Below are 22,640 nucleotides of genomic sequence, written 5' to 3'. Positions count from 1 at the left end.
TTTTCTTTTGTGCCGAATTCAAGTTCCTGTTGTCATTCCGAGCATTTATCCCTGTCCGATATTTTTGTATGCACACATATACTAAAGCGGAAACTGCGGCTCTGCTTTTAGAGTAAATATAAATTCGCGAATCGCTGCTGAATGATGATACCGGCGCAAATTACATCACGTATAAAGGTGTTTGCTCAATTACACGGCACTTTTGGTCACGAGTTTGCAGCAGTTACATTCGAAAGCCGCAAACACGGAATTCAATTTTCTCGTTATAATTTATGTTTGATCTAGTTTTTTAAACAAACGGCTGCTTTTTGTGTGTTGCAAGGAGTCGCCGTATTTTTTCTTGTGGCACGGAGCCAAGGAACGAACTGGATTTTCGCTTTACACATTTCTAAAGCACTGCCATCTGATTCTGGCGTTGCCAAAAACGATAGCATCGATATTGTCGCTAATAAGCTAAATTTACGGAGACCATGTCGTTCGTATTGATGGAGTGTCATAATTTCCCGTCGCATCCACCATTTCACTGTTAAGCACGCGGAAATTCGGGAGCACTAATTACTTGCTCGCTGCTCTGGATTGCAGTTAATCGGAATTGGAAAAATGACGAAATTCAGCAACGATGACGATCAAAAATAAACAAGACTCGATGTACTTTTATTTGCTTTAATTAACAAACGTTGCGAGAGATAACAAAGCTCCAGTTTTGGAATGAGGCAAGATTAGACACAGACATAAATTTTGCAAAATTTCATTCAACCACAAAATGAATACTTTTGTAGTGTTTTAATATTTCATCCAAGATAATTGGTATTTATGTTGGTTAAGGCGTTAATTATAACTTTAAATTGGGGTTTCGTTAGAATCCCTTCAGTAAGGATTTTATTTCATTAACAAGAAAATTAATACTAGTCTTAAATTTTACTCCTTTTGATGTTAAATGAGGAGCGGAATTAATTCGACCAGTTTAAGGCATTAGTTAATTAATTCATTAAACTCCAGAACAAATTGGTCGCTTTCAATCTAATTTTACAAAAATTAAAAAGCATACCTTAAAAGTGGCAAAAGTGAATAAACTGGTAACTTATTTACATTTTACAAAACATAAAATCAGGAATAGACACATCCAGGTCCACTTATAGATTTTATTATGAAAAAAATGGAGAAACCAAAACAGATTGTCATCATCTATAAAAAAGTTATTCTAGGGTTATCATTAAACTGTATTTATATTTCTGAATCATCTACGTAAGCAAAATAATAATAACATCACCATAAAACCTGAAATAAAAGTTTATTAGTTTTGGTATAGAGTAGGGCAAAAATAATTAATTATGACATCAAAATCTGACTAATCAGTAATCACACTAAGGACTTTCATCAGTTTGAGCAAATTAAACGTCAAAATTCATAATACGTAACGTTACAATGTCAATTAGAATTAATTGACATAAAATTCCTCTATACAGGACGCTTATAAATTTGCACTACTTTACATAAATTTTCTCGCAATAGATCTATTTAAAACCTACTGGAGGCTAATAAGTATCCTATTATAATACACTCGTAAAAATTACGGACGTGAACTAAAGAAATTTCTTTATGTGAAGCAAGGAAATCCCAAGTCTCTATAAATTACCCACAAAGAAACGTGGAATTGTCAAGGGATTAGAAAACAGAAATTTTGCGATTTTTATGTAGGAATGTTTTGTTGCCTCCTGCAATTCACATTTTCACAATTAAATTTGTTTTTGTCTGTTTTATATTAAATCTAGAATCTAAAACGTTAATTAAGACATAGACAACACCAGGTGATTACTCAAATTATTCGCGCTTCGTTAATTTCGTGAGCAGATTTTCAGCGATATTTTGCTGGGTTTTTGTTTTACGTTTTAGTTCAATGTCAGGAAAGAATTTAGATTGTTCGTGTGCCGGAAGCAATGATTCCCTTATAAAGCGTCTAATTACAAGACAAAACATTTCAGTTACTTTGGAAAATTAAATAGAGAAAATCTTCCATCCCCGGTGTTATTTTCAGACAATTTTGTTCTTTAGGTCGAGAATTGAACGCTCGCTAAATTTATCTCTATTTCTGAATCTTTTCGCTAAAATATCCTTTGATTGATTGATTATTCTCCTACTATCAATCATATTAAGTGTCTGCATAAAAGAAGACAAACACGTCTATGACACTAACTCCCTTCTTCGGCGCGTTTTAAATGTATTAATAATTCCAGTTTCGTAACTGCACACCATGAATTATTTATTTTTTGCCACACAATAAATACTTGAATGCAAAAGATAAAAACCGGCAATATCATGCTCTTTTCTGCAAGCGCCACAAAACACAAAATAAATTTCTGCAGCAGAAACGGGGAATTTACTGCAAGTCGCACCGTGCACTTTAAACTTTTATACCTTCATTTCAGCTTTAAACTGCTTTTGCCAAATTAATTGGGAATATTAAGAAACAAGACGCAATAAACACAAGTCGTTTAAGCGGAAAGCTGTCGTTTCCACAAAGCGTCACCGCAATTAAGAAGACTTGATCACACTCGCATAATTTCCAAGCAAATAAGGGCGAGTCCTTGAAGTATTTCGCGTTGCTGAAACGTTTACCTTTTGTCAATGTGGAATTCCTGCCTGGGGCAATTCTCGAAATTCTAACGTTGCCAATCACACATCCTTTAATTTAATGCAGGTCCCCAACTTTGAAACTTCTTTCGAGTCCCGGTTTAATTAAAGCAAATACTCGCAACTTTGCTCAGGTCTCCGGAGCGCATTGTTCAAGAAAAACAAGATAAATGTCTTATGTCTTGCCCCAACCCAAATTATTTTCCGGAATAAGTTAAGTGCGGGAAACAGTCCTGCCGCACGCAAGTGTCATGTTTTGAATAAATCTCATTTTTTATTCGCACCCTCCGCTTTATACATATTAAAACGCCGTTAACCGTATTGCCGTGTCTACATTTCATTACTTCCACCCCTCCAGACGAGTTAATTTCATAATTCAAATTGTGATGAACCATACCGACGACGTAAAGAGACAAGAGTGAGATCGACTTTTGATGGTTTTCGGAGTTAATAATGAACACCGTGCAAAGTACCGGCACGGGAGGACACGGCTGCAACAAAAAGGACCAAAGAAACGAGGTAAATTCGAGTTTCGGATTAGTGCGGAAAAACCACGAGGTTGGATAGTTTTGCCGAGAGCAAACGATTCGTAATTCCTTGCCGGACGTTTAAGGCACGGAACCAATTAAAACGTTTCGTGTTCAATGTTCATATAAATTCAGCGCCCAAATGCCCGCTTCCTTTCCCACTTGAAGACATTATACAGCCCTGCTAACTTGTCGAGAAACTCTTGAAAAATTCAAAGCTACTGTTTATAATTTATAATTGCAGGAAATAAATCATAGAAGCTACAGCGCGATGAAATTTTTCTGCAGCAAAATTTAAATTCACTCCTACGTTGCGTTATTATTGCAGCAAATTTATGTGTTTCTAAATAACGGTTGCTGAAGTTATGCGATTTTTGAAACGCGTTCCAATATTCTCTGTTTTAATGGGAACACAACAGAATATACAATAAAATCTCGACATTCTCTGAATATAAATTTTTATGTTGCTCTCTGTTCCATCTGGATACAGTCACGATTAAAATCAGTTTGAAAATTACTTTTCATGTCCTGTTAATCGCCAAATTTCTCTTCTTCAGTCTCTAGTAAGACTTCCATAAATCGGATTTAGCTGGCATATATTCTAAACCAATTACTCCACTTTGTCCTTTACTTGGGTTAGTTTCAATTTTTGAAGTATGATCATAATTACACGTGTGCCTCTATTTTGTTAAAAGGTCAATCTGTTATAAAACAAAAACAGACGTATCAGTTGCACAAACAAAACAGCTTGAATTGCAGAAATGAACAAAAAATAAAAAACACTCGTTTTCTAACAATACGATTTAATTCCATTAATTAAAACACACTTTTAAATTTCAAAATTTATATATGAATGTTTCGTTTTCCGTTTGATGTAAAATGTAAACCAATATTCACGATATTAAGGCTTCTGTCAATATTTAAATAACGCACTAAACCATTTCCATTACTGTTCTAAACAATAACAATTACTATGCTGATACGTTTAGACCTTAATGTATTATCCAGAATTTACACAGCTTTTGATATTTCTGCTAGAGTATTAGTTCGCATTTTCCGTAACTGTTCTTAAAAGCAGCCCTTTTTAAATGAATATGAGATACGCATCATCCCCGATAATGGGGTTTAAATTTGTGTTTGCTCCTCACGCAAACATTTGCAGGATCTTTTAGTGCCGTATCCTCCCACCTAATGAGAAAAAAAGTGAAAACCCCGTTCACGTTTCCAAAGTTCAGGGTATTTAAGCCCACGAAAACCAAATAATAATGGTTTAGAACAATGCACTGACTTTCGTTAATGTGTAATTTAATTCTAAAACCACTTTTTCAGGTACAACAGTTTTCAAATTTGAAGTATTTTTGCCCAAATCACCCAATAAACTCAATTAATTATCTGCAATTAAAATAACAATAATTTTAATTGCAGTTCCATTTAAATATTATTTCCTGGAATTTGGCAATAGAATGCAATATTGACTGTCACATTAACGGTGAAATAAAATAAAATTATTGTTTTATTTTATTTATAAAACTAACAAAATAAATTTAAGCTGCACTACACGGAGCGCTTGAAATGAAAAATAAATAGAAACTTTAACGCAAATCAATAGGCCAAATAATTAATTAATCCATTATCCTGAAAGCGTCAATTCCCTGTCTGGTATTAAACGAAATGAAATTCTATCAAATACCGGAGCACGAACCACAAAGTCAAATTTTCAGAGTTTTTAATTTCGTGTCATGGCCTGTCATGTTGTACATCCCATTTACAGTCCGATGTGATTAAAAAATTCAGTCGCTAGACTGGATGAGAGCAGTAATTAGGAAAACTTTAAGCTCTTATTACATTTAACTACATTTTATATTTTTTATCAACGGGCAGATAATTCGTTCGTGCATCACGTCATCTTTTATCAGTTTCATCTGATCCTCAACAGTAAAAGTACAGAATATTAAAGCCAGGCACTTGAACTCCCTCTTTTGTCGAAAGCAAAAGCTGGTTTGTTCTGGCGGCAGTCATTAGAGGGCGATATTGAAAAGCTCAGTTTCAGAGCTTTCCTGCTGAGAGCGGCTTAATTTCAGCTTCCTGTCAATTTTGATGGTGACGATTTCATGAATTGAGATGAGCTTTTCTTTGCATACGAAACTAAGCGACGACGTTTATTTTCATGTTTAATTTTCCAAAACCGAAACGGTGGTATTTGCATAATGTGAACAACGCTTTAATTATTCAAACCAGATAATTCTGCTTTGAAGCACAAGGAAAGGTGACGAGAATAGCTCCGTTGTAATTATAATCTTAATTGCTTAGAAATTTATCAAAGGGAGGTGTTTACTTTGCCAAAAAAAATGAAATGAATTACAAACACTTACCGGCCGCCGAGGCAACAAATTTTCTTAAAGAAGGTTGATGTAATTATCAGTCCCGAATTATTTGAACAATAATTAACGCAAAATTGTTGATTTCGGAGGCGAGCTTGCAAGGACAGTAAGACAATCTCTTGTTTTTGTGCGGCAAACAGTTTGCTTTGCCTTTGTAAATCTGGCTTCTATTGGCTTTCCACCGGAGCTTTACATTAAACGTACAGTTTGGGTGTTTCAGTTGTTTCGTATGCATCGCAACGTTATTTTCGCCGATAAATCGAACGAATGAATCGAAAAAATAAGATATTTTGATAATTGTACAAAACTGTAGCAACTGCGTATCAAAATAGGGTGCTTTCAATGTTAATAAAACGTATACGAACATTGATGTAGCCGCGAATAAATGCCGTTCCTACTATACTTTAAACAAATAAGTGTCTTAAATGTTGAATGTTTATAATAAGTGTGCTTATTGTTGATAATATACCGCCATGTTTAGACTTGTAGCAACGTCTGCGTATTTTTTGTAACCGTCTTTACAAATGTAAACCTCAAGTGTTAAAGAAAGCAATACTAGTGTTAATAAATTATATTTTTATACGAGATTGATGTGACGCACAATTTTTTACGACAATAACGCAATGACTGTCGAGTCGAAACCTAAGCCAGACGAAAAGCCACCCAAGAGTAATTCTAAAGGCTCTAACCGAGTTAAAATTGCCGCCCCGTACGCCTATGTCGAGGTAAATTCATCCCGAATCAATCATCTCGTGCGAGCAAATATTATTATTGTCTTATAATTTCAGGAACTGGTCGTCAGTTCCCCCAACGAGAGGAACTGGAGAGGCATCTTCATAGCCCTTCTAGTGATAGTCGCCGTTCTCGGCCTAATTGTTTTCAGTATTGTGCTGGTCTCGCCGCCTGAAGAAGGGCCTAGGTCCAAAGGCAACAAACCTTCCCTAGAAGACATCTTCATCAAGCTTCCACCCCCAGCCAGGTTCAACGGGACCTGGCTCACAGGTAAATGTCCTAAAAGTGATGAAGGTGCTCGTCAAATATTAAGCAGGTGCGTGTGTTCGGTAAACCGCAAAATCCGATCGGTGGGAACACTTTACCGCATCGTTTGCCCCGATAACGCACTTTTCTTACGACGTCTACGAGCAATTTTGCTAATAGGGCACTCAAGGATCAATGATCATTAATTCCCTTTAGATTAGCTGCGGGGCAAGGCTGTTCTTTCAGTGCTGTCTGTCATTAATAATATTTTTTAAACAGAAAAAACACATATTTATCATCCGTCTTATTTTCGCGTTCAAAGATTGATGATGTAAATACCTACATACAGTTTCTGGTTACCGTAGTAACGTTATCGATTACTTATAGAAACGTTTCGCCTGGGAATCTTCATGGTTTTTCCTTTCTTGTATTTATAAGATAAAGCGGATGATCTACGTATATTTCGGGCTAAAATTCGAATTTTTGCCTGGTTAAAATGTGCGTTATGAGAGTGTGGTTAATTGAAATCCCACCATGGGGATTTGGAAACAAAACAGAACGCTTTGTTGAGTTAATGAGGTTAAAGAGATTTATTATACACACAAATTGCTTCTGGATTCCGTGTAAAAATTATAACATTAGTGAGAACAAAGCTACAAGTATGCGGCTAGATATTTTTAGTTGTGCTTCCGCGTATTATCTAAAATCTGTATAGATTTTTCATAAACAACACCCATAATTGAAATTAGCTTATGACCTAGTTACGTCAATTATATTGTGAATCACATCCTGAAACCAATTAAAATCCTAACATTTAAAAGTTGTAAATTTACTTATCCTCATCGAAAGTTGCCCTCAATTTGACAAACTCGTGTTATATTTTTGTTAGAGGCCGAAGTTCAACAAAAATTAATAAACGTCTTGTGTATATTTACTTGATAAGAATTTTAGTAATATTACGTTTATAGGTGGAATAATTTGTTTACACTGTTGGCTTATGTAAGTTTACTTTTCTTTATAACAGAGGTAACAATTTCCGGTTTGTGAAAAATAAGAAATAAAAATTGAAGTTCTTTAGTACATTTATTTGATCGTCCGTGCATTCTCTTCTGCAAAAGATTTATGGTGGTAAAGGAAATTGGCCATTTTTCAGCCCAAGACAAAGCACAACTAAGTGGTATCGTTCCTTATTAAATTAAAATATTCGTATTAAATGCAAATTCATTTTGTTCTCTAAACATTGGATTTCTAGAATGACAATATACTGAAAACGGGTTAACTTAACTAGAGTCTTCTGGCTTAAAAATTGTGGAGCCCTTAAATAAGATTTCTCAAAAAAATGAAAATTACTCTTTAGTTTTTTAAAGTAAGAAGAAATAAATCTATAGAGAAAACTAAAAAAGATTTAAATATCTATAAATATAAATCGTTATAATAATAGATGTCCGTTGTATCCTTCACGCCTTTTTTGACTATTATTTATTATTTTCCACTGTTCTTTTAGCAGGGAATGAATTCTATGCTAATTTAGACACAAGAAATAATATAAGGAACCTGAGGTATTCAACGGGCAGAGGTGCATTAAAAATCAATAAAAGCTTTTTTGGCAAAACTTCAACATTAACACGTAATTTTTTTCAACGAAATTTTTATTTACAAAAACAATAAATAAACAAATTTTGTAGCAATTGAGATGAGCTGCTGCCAATTTTTTTCTAAAATTTTGACTTAGAGAAGCATTACGAAGGCCATTTAAAAAAACGAGGTTTATTCATTGATGTTTAAACTGACCATTCTCATGAAATTATTGAATGAGCCCGAAAATTCAAAGTGATTGGTTTCTAACTGTATTTTAATGGCCGACCTTAAATGGACCAATCATGTCCAAAAATACAATTTTTCAAATAATCTATGGTGATTGGTTTTCCTCGTAATTTTAATGGCCGACCTCAAAGGGACCAATCATATCCAGAAATATAATTCTTCAATGAATCAGAAAAACTAAAGTGATTGGTTTTCTCCGAAATTTTGATGGCCGACCTCAAACGGCCCAATCAAAATTCTTACAACTTTTACAACAATCATTACGCGCCATACGTTAATTCATAAAATGATGAGTCTATCTTTGTTCTTGGAGCGTCTCACATCTCCAGTTTTTCTTTGACTTCTACCCCCCTAGGCCCCCCTTGGACGATCTGCTAGATGAAAAACACCAAAATTGGGATAATAATAGGAAATAAACGAGGAATGTTGAATTGAAATTCTTTTATATTAGTCAAAAAGGTTCAAATGACGAATTCTCAAAGAATTGCCAATATTGTGCGCATGCGCGCGAACCTTTTCCAATTTGTCATTTGACATTTCAGGAAAATCCGACAAAAAAAGATGAAAAGTCGGTGGAAATTGTTCCCAGAGCATTCAAAAGTGCAAAAAGTGGTCATGGCGTGGGTCAGTATTCTAGTTTTGTGGTTTTACAAGCGGGGCTGGTGTTTTTTTTGCAACTGTTTGTGTCCACATTGCGGCATGCGAACCGCCCGCGGGAAACTAATTGTACTTTGTGCGCAAAACAATACAAAATACTTCAAAAATTATATCTAAATCGGGTACTTACTTTGGTGCCGAATATATTTACTAATTGCAGCGTTAGAAAGCTGCAAAAATATTCCCAAACATTGATTCAAACTTTGCGGGAAAACGCCAATTTCATGTTGGCACTTGGCCCTCACCCGAAGCCCTCAAACGGCAGATTATTTTTATGTTGATTTTTATCTTCTCCCTATCTAAATTTAAAATAATTTAAAATAACAAGAAAGAAAAAACATAAATAATAATAAAATGTGTTATTAAAACGACCATAAACTCTGTACTGTTTTAGTTTTGAGAAATAAAACTTAATTAAAGTTTAAAGGAGAAAAATTTTCGTCCTAAAATAATTTTCATAAGCGCGCTCATAAATCATAAACCTGAATAGTTAATTTACCCTGACCCAAAGTTTGTTTTGATAAAGCTCGTTTTAGATGTTTTGATCAGGCTGAAATTCAGTCAATAAGAAACTTTCCTGCATGAAAACAACTTGGCCAATTTCCTGAAACCCTGCATAATCATAAAATTGACATATCTGAATTATGCCGCTTGGGGAAACGAAATTAATTCAATACTTCTTTTCCAGAATCCGAGTTTGTCTACAAAGATGAACACGGGGGAGTCACATTATACAACGCCGACAACTTAACTACGAGAATAATTATGACAAATTCTACTTTTGTAGGTTTAAAAAAAAACATAAAAACGTGTTAAAACAAAACATTTTTAGAGACAATACGATGCAGTCGATTTCAGAATTTCGAGCGACTTGCGGTTCGTCCTCCTCATATGCGAAGTGACAAAAATTTACAAATTCACCACGTTGGCGAAATATTACATTTACGAAATTCAGACAAGAATACGAAAGCCCCTGTCGCCGAAAGAGCTCGACGACAGGGCTCCATTCCTGCAATACGCCGCGTGGTCCCCTGATGGCACAGGCGTGGTGTTTGTCCACGATAACGACATTTATTACAAACCAAAAGTCGAGAAGGATTTAGTTTGTAGAATAACCAGCACCGGAAAGCCCAGCCTCGTGTATAATGGGGTCCCGGATTGGCTGTACGAAAATGAAATACTCAAAACTTCCCACACCGTGTGGTTCTCGCCAAATAGCTTATATCTGCTCTATATTACCTTCAACGACACTCAAGTGGGAGAGTACAAATACCCTTGGTACGACAGTGGCAACCCCAAAGTCACTTATCCGCGAATAAAATCGTTCAGGTTTCCCACAGTAAGACAGCGCTCTTTCCAGTATCAAAATATAAAGCTGCTTTGATAGGTGGAAACCCCGAATCCTGACGTAACCGTCTGGATGGTCAATTTAACTAGGCCGAAGTATCTGTTCCCCGTGGAGCTAAAGCCAACAAACAGTGTGGAAATTGGAAGTTATATAACTAGCGCCAGCTTCCTCGGGGAGCAGAATGTTGCGATAATTTGGTTAAACAGACATCAGAACGTTTCGGTCATACTAACATGCAAGCCCCAGAACAATTACAACTGCACTGATGTAAGTCAAGGGTGATTAATGACTGCTTCGACGTTGGAGCTTTTCCAGTTTCACATTGAACGGGAACACATCGGCTGGTCCGAGCGAATTTTTCACCCGGTTTTCTCGCATAATGGAAATCAGGCTTTGGTTAGACTCCCGGTGAAAGACGGCGATAATGGCCATTATATGCACGCTTGTTTGCTTTTCAACAACAACGTGATCCCCTTGACACACGGTGCTTTTGAATTAAGTCGCATTCTCGCGTGGGACGAGCCGAAGAACCTAATGTAAGGCTGATTTTATTATTCCGGTTGTGTGACTGATCTCGTTCCAGATATGCCCTGGCGACAAATGAGAACGCGCCGGGAGTTCGGCACTTGTTCAAAATAGGCGATACAAACTCCTCACAACAATGGACTTGCATGACTTGTCAGCCGCGAATCGACCCCAACGTCACTTACGTCTATTTTCAAGACAACATGAACGAAACCATGATTAACAACAGCTTGCTCGGGAATTACGCCTGCGACTTCAACAACATCATTTTCAGCAAAAACTACAAATACTACATTCAAGAGTGTCTGGGACCAAACATTCCTGTAGTTTTTCTAGTAGAAACTGCCACAAATACGAGACTTGCGGTTTTAGACGCTAGCGTGAAACTCACACGGAAGGTCAAAAATCTTTCAGCGCCTCAAATCAAAACGATACAAGTGGAGATAGAGGACGGGTACAGAGCCCAAGTCAGGTTGTACCTACCGCCGATTTTGCGGGAGTACGAAGAAGTGACTTTTCCGCTCATTCTTTTGGTGTAAGTCGCACATCATTCATTGCTACCTAAACCACATTAAAATATTTCAGTGACGCTTCACCTTCCTCTCAAACCGTCTCCCAACAGTGGGAGTTGTCCTGGCCGTGGTACCTCGCCAGTACCCGAAACTACATAGCCGCAAAAATCGACGCTAGAGGATCAGGGTTTCAAGGGGTCCGAATGAGACGAGAAATTCAACACAAAATCGGTTCTGTCGAAGTTCAGGACCAACTGGCCGTCCTGACTTATCTAAGAGACACGTTTAAATTCATCGATAGGACTAAAATCTGCACCGTTGGGAAAGGCTACGGCGGATATGTCGCAACAATGATGCTGCTTGAAGACTTTTACCAAGTTATCAACTGTTCAGTCAGCATCTCACCCATAACCAACTGGCGATACCACAGTAAGTTACAGCCGAACGTTTCCAAACGTAATGTGTTTTCTAGATTCTTATTTTACGGAAAAATATTTGGGAATCCCGTCAAGACATCTCCACGATTACGAAAACGCGGACTTGACGATGAGGGCCGGTAATTTAAACGAGCGCCGGTTTTTGCTCATCCACGGGTCCGCCGACACTTCGGTAACCCCACAACACGCGTTGCTGTTTGCCAGGGCTTTGATCGAGCAAGAGGTGCTGTTCCAGCAGCTGGTATTATTAAAGTTTGTTTTTGGTGCATTTTTGATCGAGAGTTTTAGGTGTATCCCGATGAAGGTCACGAGTTTTCCAGAAAATCTCTTATCCATATGTACAAAGAAATCGATCAGTTTTTTAACGATTCTTTCGGGCCCATCATTGATGATTGGAACGATGATTCAAGTTTTTTTATACAGTAAATTGTTACAACAGCCCCTTATTGTTATACAGAAAATTAACCGGTTACCCTTTGGATCGAACACATTTTTTATACAAAAAATTACTCAAAATTTGGGTGCTTCAAGCTTGAAAACGTCCATCTTCCCTGCATTTGGAATGTGAAATTTTGTATAGTTATACCCTTGTTTGTTATATGTTTATCGGTCATTTTGCGTCGACAGATAGTGTAACTGAAGTTTGCCGCATTCCAGTTTTTTACGATATTATAAATGTATATATGTGCCTAACCTTAGCTTTATCGTTAATCGTTAAAGTGAGTATAACATATTATATTTTTTGTTGCTGAACATATGTAACTATATCATACTCATTGTTAATAATGTTATATTTGTACGATATGTACTGACTTCAATGTGACACCAAAGCCAAATAAATGTTAAATTTATTCATAAATCATCTCACATTTAAATTACTAGACAATCCAAAATGTCATTAAATATACCCACATACCGTGCCTACTAATTAAATAACAATAGGCACTGAAAAAAAAGCGATACGAGAAATTTTATGGGAATAACCGGTATAACACTTTTTTACTTAAGTCATCATAAAAATCACGTTACGCAAGAATAAAGTTATGCAATAATCTCAGTGATATACGTTATCACTATTAAGGCAATCATAATCATGGGATTATCTCTGGAAAGTGTTAAAAGAAAAAAGTTTCATTCATACTTTCTAGGGATATTTAAGTTTGTAGAGACACGTTATGGTAAACTTTCACAATTTGTTGCTTGTTGTTTATCAATGAAAATGTGACTCTACGAGAAATTGTACATTTAAATGCAATATTCTCCAAAAAAAGATAATGATAAAAGGTGAAGATAAGGGGAATTCCAGCGGGTTACCTGTGCTCGCGCTGCCAACCCAAAAACCATCTGATTCTCCATTCACCTTGACAAAATAACTAAAATATTCAATATGGCTCCTTGACAGTGACGTTTGTGTTTACATAATTGCGTGTATTCGTAATAATAAAACTGTGTCTAAAAACTCGAGAAAAGCGAGTAAAACAATATCCTCCTCGTAATAAAACAGAAGTGCATTAATGACACCAATTGTTGCAATCTCTTATCAGATGATAATCATTATCGAAGGGCAATTCAAGATAAAATATTGTGAAAAATGTTATTCAGTGTAAGTCGAAATTAAATATCCATAGTAAAAAAAGCTGTTCCTCATGTCCTACAAAGTGTTTGGATAGTGATTGCCGTACATAACACAGTATTGTAAGTACCAATTTAATTTTTTCCTTGTGTTGCTACAATGACAGCTGACATTTTAATAGAAAGTACATTTTTGGTTTAGATCCGTTTTTGCGACCTAAATACCACAGACAGAGATAATGCTTTATTATCACACCGCCGAATTTATCTTTTCCCCAATACACGAACCATCGCGGCCTCACAGGCCCATTTCCCTGTTACCATATTGGACTCAGACCAACATTAAACACCTATCACTTTCAGAAGCGACGACGTCGCTTTATTTGCATTGAGCACATTCAGATCAGTAGATTCCTGAACCTATATGGAGAAAAACCAAAATTTCAACCGCCTGTAAGTGAAAGTTACGACAATTCGTGGCATTTCATTCGCCTCAAACATTCCCAAATTTATTCAGATAACACTGAACTTCAGCGTCCAGCGGCAGCTGTGCCAAATTAGAAATCTAAATTACTCACTACCAAGGGCTTCTTCACACCCACAAGCGGAAAAATTACTCTGCACCGAAAGCAAACGCGGAAAAGCAAGTCTTTTATTACACTTTCCTTGACCTTATTTTCATGCAAAACAGATGTACCCTGTTATAAAAAAACGTGAGGCGGTCGTGTTAAATAAAACCAAATTCTTCGATTCCACGGTCGTAACATCCTGGTGCTAATCTCCATTGGATGGGAGTTTGTTTTTGGCAATAAAAATTAACGCAAAGTAATAAAGTGGAAATCGTGTTTGATTTGTTAAAGCGAGGGCTGACCTTGACGGTTTAACGTAATATTTCACCCTGGGAATAATAGGGATAACAGTTTAAAGTTAGTAAAGACTATCGTTATTTAATAGTTGGCTGATTCTAGGAAAATTGATTAGGTTTTTATCAATGTTATCAGCATTCTATTATTCAGCGTGATTAGAATTTTCGAAATTTAGCTGGTGACGTAGTGTGTGAGCAAGGTTTGTTTTTTCGTAGATGATGTTGCCCATACTGGTATCGCCATGGGAACACCAGGCGATAAGGCGAAAATCGGAAAGGTAGTACAAGGAAGCCAGCTGGATCCCGATCAAGAAAGCGTCTCTCCCACAACAACAGCAGCCACTGCTTCAACATCGACACCAACAGCCGAAAGTCCAGTAATTCCTCCACTGCCACAGCCGAGCACTTCAGCCACAATGGGGATGATCAGTAGATTACCGCAATTTGAGACGTTCGCTGCCATCAACATCCACCCGTCACTGTCTCAAACCGCAGGAAAACCGGAGACCTTCCAGTCGACGACCATGGGGGCGCTAGGCCAAGCCCACATGGAAGACTACTACACCCAGACAAAGCACTACCCGAGCGTTTCAGAGAACTTGCAAACGATATATCATCCGGTAATGACACCGAAACCGAAAACATTCCTCAGCTTAGACGAACCGGGACCTTCAGGGCTGCAAACGCAAAAAACGAAGACGAAACTGAGCGTGAAAAGAACAAAGAAGTCGTCGCAGATCCAGAAAAAGGGCCACTCGTGTCCCGTTTGTCAGAAGAATTTCGCCACCATTGATAAGTTAACAAAGCACCAACAGATCCATTCGGGCACGTCGCCGTTCAAATGCGAGCACTGCAAGAAGTCGTTTAGTTCAAAATTTAAGTTAGTTAGACACGTCTTGATCCACTCAGACCGGAAACCGTTCAGTTGTACAGTTTGTGAACGGACTTTTCACAGGAAAGACCACCTTAAGAACCACATCAAGGTCCACAGTCCCAGTAAAAAGGTGTACGTTTGTGAAAAAGCCGATTGCAAAAAGGAGTACACGTCGCTGATGAGCTACCGAAAACACCTCGCGCTCCACGCGGCCGAAGAGGGCAGCTTACAGTGCCAGATATGTTCGAGTGTGTTTTCAACGAAAGAGGAGATCCTCTACCATTTGAAGATTCACGCCGGGAGCCGAACCGTCAAGAATCCGAACGAAAAGAAGTTCACTTGCGAGCACTGCGACCGAAAGTTCTTCACGAAAAAGGACGTCAGACGACACCTAGTTGTACACACAGGCATGCGCGATTTTTTATGCCAGTTCTGTCCGCAGAGGTTCGGCCGGAAGGACCATCTAGTTAGACACATTAAAAAGTCACATTCGAAAAACGTACCGCCGGAAGACTTCGAAACTGCCATTAAAAGTGAGATTCCAGAAACGATCGTCAAGCCAGAATTAGTGATTAAAACCGACCCGGAGATCAAATCCGAATTTTTCGAAAGCAGTCTTTCAAATCCCGAACAAATTGATCTATCGTTTGAAGATGTGAGTAGCATATTGCAAGAGGAGACTTTCGATCCGTTGACGCGGTTTTTGGAGCCGGACACGGAGGGGAATTTAACGTTTCTGCCCTCGCCGGAGTCACAGGAAGAACTAAAAGACTTGGGAAGCACGATTTTGGAGGAAATTGGGGAACCTTCGATGATAGGAGAGAGTTTAACTGACCCTGACGAGGAAATACTAGGTCAAAGTGTTTTAAATAATCCTGAATTACAAAGACTGCTAGAACCGTCGGAAGATAAAAATTTACCTCTGCCCGGGTTTAGTCAAACTTTTCAACCTCCTCCTCCACCTCCTCCGTAATATCTTTCTACAAGATATGCATACCATAATTGTGTTCGTAAAATAGGTGGCACACAGCTAAATTATCATTGTATGGTATGTTAAGTTACCAACTGAAATTATAACCTTTTTCGATTGGCAATATTTTCACCAATTCCAAAAAAGTTACCAGGATACGTAACCAGATTCAAACATGTATTGTTCTAGTCTTGCTAAAATTGTTCTCGTCTTCTTTATTCATTTAGGCAGCTCATTAACGTGTGAATATTGCCAAAAATTAATAACGTTATTGAGATTTTACAAAAATATTGTTTATGTTGCTAAATTATTTTACGTTTGTTTCGACAATTGCACAGCTGTTTGACTTTTACTCAAAATTATGTTACAATAGAGTTTCACATAATCGGTTGAGAAGAAAAGGAGTACTTACGTGGAACGGGATAATTGAATTGTATGCTACGTGCAATTGTTATAACGATATTAGGCATAATTTGATCTGAGAAACACTTAATATGTTGTGTTGTAAATTTATATTTATTTGTTAAATTGTTTCCAAAGTTATTTACCACTGGTGCTAAAATCCATCTGAAAACAATTGACAATTATTGTATATTATTGTTATGCTATGAGAATTATTAGATATTTTCTATTGTTAAATTTTACCAATCAAGCATATCTGTAAAAAGTACTTTCACCACTTAACACGATCAAGTACAAAATTGGAAATTTCATTGACTCGTGGCTAAATTAAATTTAATTTATTATGAAACAGGTGTGATATCCAACGTAGCCAAAAGTCAATGACACACTAATTCTTTCAGTTTACATTTTCCGATACTAATGAAATAATCTACCTCATTTTGCAACAATTCATTGCTGTACAATCAGCTAGTCATAGTTGTAAGTCTATCTGTATGATGTTAAAACATAGTTTTTTATACATACTGTATATTATAAAAAGTAATATATTTTACCAATGTATATAATTATTCATATGAGTCTATTTTAAAATATGTACATTTTATTTTTATACATGAAATTATAGTATTATTTATATATTCACATCCGAGTTTATTTTAAAATTACCCCTTTATCTTGGCCACTTCGTTTGTGGCTTCAAAGGCGGGCAGTTTTAAACCGCTGGTGTTTTTTTAGACAGTTGCGTTGGTAGCAACCAAACGTCAAGTTATCTACTCTAAGGTTATGTTAATGTAAACAAAAATTATCTAAACGGCTCCTGTAATGTAATTAGTGGCTAATTTTGACTGTGAAGTTTCAATTCCAGCTCTTTTTTGGATAAAGTTTAAGTCACGATGGGTTTGCTAACAGATCCCAGTGCCGGTCAGGGAAAACTAACCAAAGCCCTTCTTAAATATTACACAAAACTATGTGTCTTGCTATACATAGGCGGAATCGGTTGGTTCTGTTCCCTTGCGTACACCCCCATGAACGCAGGGACGTATTTTTCCGAAAACGCCCTTTTGCCAGGACTCGTCAAATCAGAGTTTCGGGAAGACGCAATCGCAAAAACTTACCACAGCGAGCTTTTGGACGAAATGAAGAAATACGAAGACTCCATTCCGTATCCCTGGCTTTTAGCCAAAATGAAGCAAATTGGATTAGATACCTACACTCACAACTTTACACTGAATTATCCGCTGGGAAAACCCCAAGTAATTACTTCTAACAAAACTTGGCGGTTGAATATTTAATGTTTTTTTAGAAATTTGTTGGTAAAAACGTTTATGGTATTTTACGAGCGGCACGGGCTTCCAGCACTGAAGCTTTAGTCTTAAGTGTGCCATATAGACCCCCTTTGAGCGTCCACGCCACCACCGCACCTTCCATTGCCATAATGTTGGCATTTGCCAAGTTTGCCAATAGTATGTCGATTTATTGTTCAGGGTGCGGGGAAAAACGCAAAAGTTATGAGGGGGTGGTTTTTTAAATTAATATCGGAAAAATCTCTAATGGGTACCCATGTTTTAAATTTTTATAAAATTATTAAAATTAAATCAACGAGCATTGCAATGATGACTATTAAGACACGAGTTAGATTTAGATTAATTTTACTCTGTCGTACTATTTTTTATTTATTTTTTTTTGGTTTAGAAAATCTACATGTAGTACATGTAGTATCATGAATAAATTAATGTGTGGGAGTCCTTAGTCTAGGAATTCCTACGGCATCGCTCCTTCAAATTTTTGGCGTTTTTTTCTAGACACTTGTGTACTTGTGTATGCATTTGTCCTTCAGGATATTCTTCTAGGAGAGAAATATTGGGCCAAGGATATTATATTTTTAATTACTGAACACGAGCAGTTAGGAATGCAAGCTTGGCTGGAAGCCTACCATGGAGTAGCCTGTGGCAATGACGGTACTTTAGACCATGGTGACATTAAGGGACGTGCAGGTGCCATACAAGCCGCTATTAATTTAGAATTGCACGAAACGGCAATTAGCCAAGTGGATATCAAAATTGAAGGTTTAAATGGTCAACTGCCCAACTTGGATTTGTTTAACTTAGCCGCTAAAATGCTGCTCAAAGAGGGAGTACCGCATACTTTTAAAAACAGGCCCAACAAACACTTGAAAGATCCCGTAAACGACTGGTTTTACTCATTCCAGACTTTATTAGCCATGATTTCAACTCAGGCTACCGGGGTACACATCACTTATTGTGTGAGAAAATTTTAAGTAAAAAATTTTAGATACCAAATGGAAATCATGGCCTTTATCACCGTTTTGGCATAGAAGCCCTGACTCTTGAAAGCACCCCCTTAAAAGGGGGCAATAAAGCCGGATTCCCAATTGTGGGCCGCATTATTGAAGGGATATTCCGTAGCTTGAATAACCTTTTAGAGCGTTTCCATCAAAGCTTTTTCTTCTACTTGTTACCTTCATCAGAGAGATTTATTTCAATTGGTAAATAACTTTTTTTGCACAATTTTTTTTATACAAAGTGGTCAAAAGTAATTGTTTGTGTTGGCAGTAGTTATTTTTAGTTGGCCCTAGTGTAAACGTGATATCACATTGAATTTTGATCACTTTGTACAAAAATAAGGGGTCTAATAAACATCTGAACTTAGGGCTATACATGCCTGCTATCTGTTTGATTGCGGGGGCTCTCTTCATCAAAGCATGCGCCAATTGGTGCCAACTTCAGGAGAACCAAGCGGAGACGGAAGACGAGAAGACAAAAACCCCCGAGACGAAAAAACAAGTCAAGAGCAGCGTGAAACCGCGCGATTCGAAAAATTATTGGAAAGAAATGGAAACGCGATTCCAGACCGAAATTCAAACTCACAACCCTCCAGATCCCGATTCCGTTAACTTTATTTCAATCCTTTGCGTATTTCTAATGTCTCATGTTCTGGGGGTATTGATTATGAACAGCCCTCAGCTATTAACGACGCTAGGTGGCCAATATAATTACTCAACCGATGCGTCTTTGTTTTACGGGTTTATAGCCATATCTGTGGTGTTGCTAACAATGCCGCTTTTTATCCCCTTCAAAGCTTGCGAGAAGAGTATGTCGGTGTTAAATATTTTATCGCTTTTGGAATTAGGCACAACTTTAATTTGCGTTTCCATGAATAATTTTTCTCTGGCATTATTTTGCGCCATTATTTATGTACCGTTGGCTCTAATTATCGGGATTACGCGGTGTAGGCTATGCTCTGCCATCAAAAAAATTGTGTGGTTGCTGGCACATCCTCTAGTCGTGCTTACCGCTACCGTGTTAGTATACACATTTTTCATGTTCCCCGGTGAAAAATTCGAAGATAATTTTCATAGGGGCGTAGCGGCGACTCAACAGGCAATCGTTTTCAGTATAGTGGATTCTATGATTTATGGAAATTGGCTCTTTAGCGTCGTTACTAGTGTTTTTATTTCCAACTGGTTGTGTTTCTGGATCGTTGCGTTTGCGAAAGTGCCGCAGGACATTCCAAAGAAGAAAATCGATTAAATGTACTTTTTTTTAATAAAGTGTTGGATTTTTAATCACTTGTTTGAGATTATACACTCCATTAAACCTTTCAACCGTTTTATTAAGTTCTGGGTGGAAAATTGGGAAGCAAACTTTATAAAAGGTTGAACCTTGACACATTTCACTTGCAGCAAATGAGGGAATTCGGCTGTTTAAGATTAATTTTTCCGCTTTCACCGGCAGGAGTGGGGAGCTGTTTTCAACTATGCCAAATCGATTTTTTTTGTTAGAAAGAATGAGATTTGTTTGTTTAGAAAAACGAAAAACAATTTGCCGCTAATTAGTACCGGTATTGGTCGAAATATTTATTTTCTGAAAAATTTACCGCATATAAACACTAATAATTCTGAACATAATGTTTATTCAAACAGGTTTGTTTTAATTAAGGGATTAATTCGCAATGCAAATGATAATTAAAATACTTATCCAATATGTTATAAAAATGTTCTTGAAAATCACATTCACGCACTACTTTGGCGATAACCAGAAAAACAATAAATATATTCATTTCAAAAATGCAAAACCTGCAATTGTTCTTTACAAATAAAAGTATTTTTTGTTTATAACACATTAATTTTCACTTCAACCGTTAAATACATATTCTCATTATATTTTTAAAGCTTTTTTATTGAAAACTTTATAAATTAGTGTAATTTCTAAAAATGAGGTTTTGCACAAAAATAAAAAATCGTATACTTATTAATATTAGACTACATGTCTATTGAGAACTCCAAAACATGCACTGTTCACTTCACCTAGTAATGTACGTAGAAAATGTTGATTTTTATTTTATTTAACTAGTTTATGCGGCGTCTTTTTGCGCCAACGGCAAACAACAAACTAATAAATAAAATTAAACTGACCATAAATAAAAAATTGTGAAAAATACATAAGAATTATTAATAAAAAATTTACTACCAGGAGAAATAAAGCAATCAGTTTTGAAATTTTCATTATTGCGGCATGATTTTTCCTTTGGCGTCAGTTTTCATGTATATTAATAAACTGTTAAAGCTGATAAATGCGCCATTCATCTGTAACATGCATAAAATCTTTTTCAATGTTTTTTTGCGTAATTTGTTATTTGAACAATTAATTATATTTATATTATATTAATTATATTGCGACAGTTGTCGAGGGAAAAGTATTATGAGACGCATCGATATTTAGTCCTAACAAAGTAAGTACCACTTAACGCTCAAAAATTCTAAAACAACCAAAATAATCAACTTGCAGAATATCAAATACTGTTTTTTCTAAATTCATAATAAAACGTACTCTTTTCTCAAAGGAGAGAAAAAAAGTTAAAAATCTTGAACAGTTTTAAGTTGCTAAGTTTTAGTTAATATCTTAAAAATCTTCGTCAAACAACGTGCCAGGATAACACAATTTACATTCATCTCCTGTCTGGTCAAGTAAACATTTATTATGCAGCTTGGAACTCTGTGAGACAAAAATAACATGCCAGAGTGTTGTGGAAGTTGTAATACTAGCACTAACATCTGTCAAAGTGTTATTTGCACTAATTTTAACAGTTGGCTACTTCCGGATATGACTGGCAGTGGCGAGTCTATTTATTTTGCACAGACTTACGAGTGGTTAAACATGTAACACATAGACATGGTAACAATTGTTAATCGAAATGAAGGTACATTTCCGGTTACAATATTAAGCACGAATTTTAATTAATGTAACGTTTTTGCGAAAAATGATCACTCAACTGTGGGACGGAATAAAACATGAAAGATATTTGTGTTATGACATTGGCTTTCATCAAGTAGAATATGCGTATAGCGATCTAATTTGAATGATGAATTATTTCAACTTATCTCTTGTCGACTCCAGTGTATTCATTCTACAAAACTGCGGAAAGTTTGAAAAATTCACCCGCTAATACAATTTTCCAATGGCTTGTAAATTCTTTGGTTTAATTCAATTTAACTGCGAATGAGAGGTTGTTAAAATAAAAATGTGGCTTCTTTCACAAATTAAACTAAAATAGTTTCAACGTGTTTGGTGTTTTTTTAATCAATGAAAATGATTTTCACTAATGGCAAAATTTAACTAACCCAGCCAAAAACACCTTTAATGGAGCGAACTGCGTTTGTTTTAATTATTTTAATCTCAATTTCCATAATGAAAATTGGTATGTATGGGTTACAATGATGCAAATCCGCATAACGCAGATTGTTATTTGATTAGTTAGATATCTGCTCATAATATAGCGAACTGTCATAGCACATTTATTAATAATCCGATAAACATTGTAATATCGTTTGATGGACTCTTTGACTTAAAAATTTAATCTAGATTTGGCGCAACTAAAACTGGTTGACGTTTTGCACCTGAAACATTAAAGTCGATATATTTTCATGCACCATTAGGAGCCCCGATTGGTATAAATTGGCCCAGGAGCTTGCGCTATATTAAGATGAATTTTACGTCTCATTAATTCGTCTAAATAGTTAATTTAAAAGGGATTTTTTTCATTTTTCCGACCGCTTCATTACACATCGAAGCCAACACCTTAAATGTAATTAATAGCGCTTAAAGCTGGCGTGTTTT

General features: G+C 36.4%; 3 protein-coding genes across 11 annotated transcripts in view; all 3 read left to right on the top strand.

Annotated features, from left to right (window-relative positions):
- Positions 1-12,679, top strand: part of LOC664176 (uncharacterized protein) — a 34,555-nt gene extending 21,876 nt beyond the window's left edge. For 2 of the 6 annotated variants that reach the window (XM_015982138.2, XM_015982137.2), the window contains exons 2-10: positions 6,328-6,541; positions 9,687-9,781; positions 9,831-10,337; positions 10,386-10,613; positions 10,662-10,882; positions 10,930-11,406; positions 11,457-11,812; positions 11,856-12,061; positions 12,109-12,679. In XM_015982138.2, coding sequence (XP_015837624.1) covers positions 6,328-6,541; positions 9,687-9,781; positions 9,831-10,337; positions 10,386-10,613; positions 10,662-10,882; positions 10,930-11,406; positions 11,457-11,812; positions 11,856-12,061; positions 12,109-12,246 — 2,442 coding nt within the window. In that variant the 3' untranslated portion in view covers positions 12,247-12,679. Of the gene's footprint in view, position 1; positions 3,151-5,741; positions 6,265-6,327; positions 6,542-9,686; positions 9,782-9,830; positions 10,338-10,385; positions 10,614-10,661; positions 10,883-10,929; positions 11,407-11,456; positions 11,813-11,855; positions 12,062-12,108 lie in introns of those variants that run through there. The other 4 variants (XM_015982140.2, XM_015982139.2, XM_064355951.1 and 1 more) reach the window with 4 other exon arrangements.
- A 336-nt stretch (positions 12,680-13,015) lies between these two features.
- Positions 13,016-17,145, top strand: LOC664166 (zinc finger protein PLAG1). Of its 4 annotated transcripts, none has more exons than XR_010333632.1 (3): positions 13,016-13,515; positions 13,595-13,845; positions 13,910-14,462. XR_010333632.1 is itself a non-coding variant. In XM_015982053.2 (3 exons), exon 3 carries the CDS (start codon positions 14,500-14,502, stop codon positions 16,102-16,104), a length of 1,605 nt encoding a protein of 534 aa, XP_015837539.1. In that variant the 5' UTR covers positions 13,175-13,515; positions 13,595-13,845; positions 14,474-14,499; the 3' UTR covers positions 16,105-17,145. The 4 variants fall into 4 exon arrangements, 3 of the variants coding, with proteins under 3 accessions (XP_015837539.1, XP_064212022.1, XP_975272.1); XM_015982053.2 differs by lacking the exon at positions 13,910-14,462 and adding an exon at positions 14,474-17,145 and having other exon boundaries at positions 13,175-13,515; XM_064355952.1 differs by lacking the exons at positions 13,595-13,845; positions 13,910-14,462 and adding an exon at positions 14,474-17,145 and having other exon boundaries at positions 13,175-13,423.
- A 95-nt stretch (positions 17,146-17,240) lies between these two features.
- On the top strand, positions 17,241-20,089 carry GAA1 (Glycosylphosphatidylinositol anchor attachment 1). The gene is made up of 5 exons (XM_970172.5): positions 17,241-17,756; positions 17,807-17,966; positions 18,354-18,748; positions 18,796-19,009; positions 19,174-20,089. Exons 1-5 carry the CDS (start codon positions 17,397-17,399, stop codon positions 20,052-20,054), a joined length of 2,010 nt encoding a protein of 669 aa, XP_975265.1. The 5' UTR covers positions 17,241-17,396; the 3' UTR covers positions 20,055-20,089.
- The last annotated feature ends 2,551 nt before the right edge of the window (positions 20,090-22,640 follow it).

The sequence above is a fragment of the Tribolium castaneum genome, chromosome 3 (assembly GCF_031307605.1).
Source record: "Tribolium castaneum strain GA2 chromosome 3, icTriCast1.1, whole genome shotgun sequence".
Taxonomy (NCBI): domain Eukaryota; kingdom Metazoa; phylum Arthropoda; class Insecta; order Coleoptera; family Tenebrionidae; genus Tribolium; species Tribolium castaneum.
The sequence above is the reverse complement of the archived record's forward strand: the minus strand, read 5'-3'. Positions and strand labels throughout refer to the sequence as shown.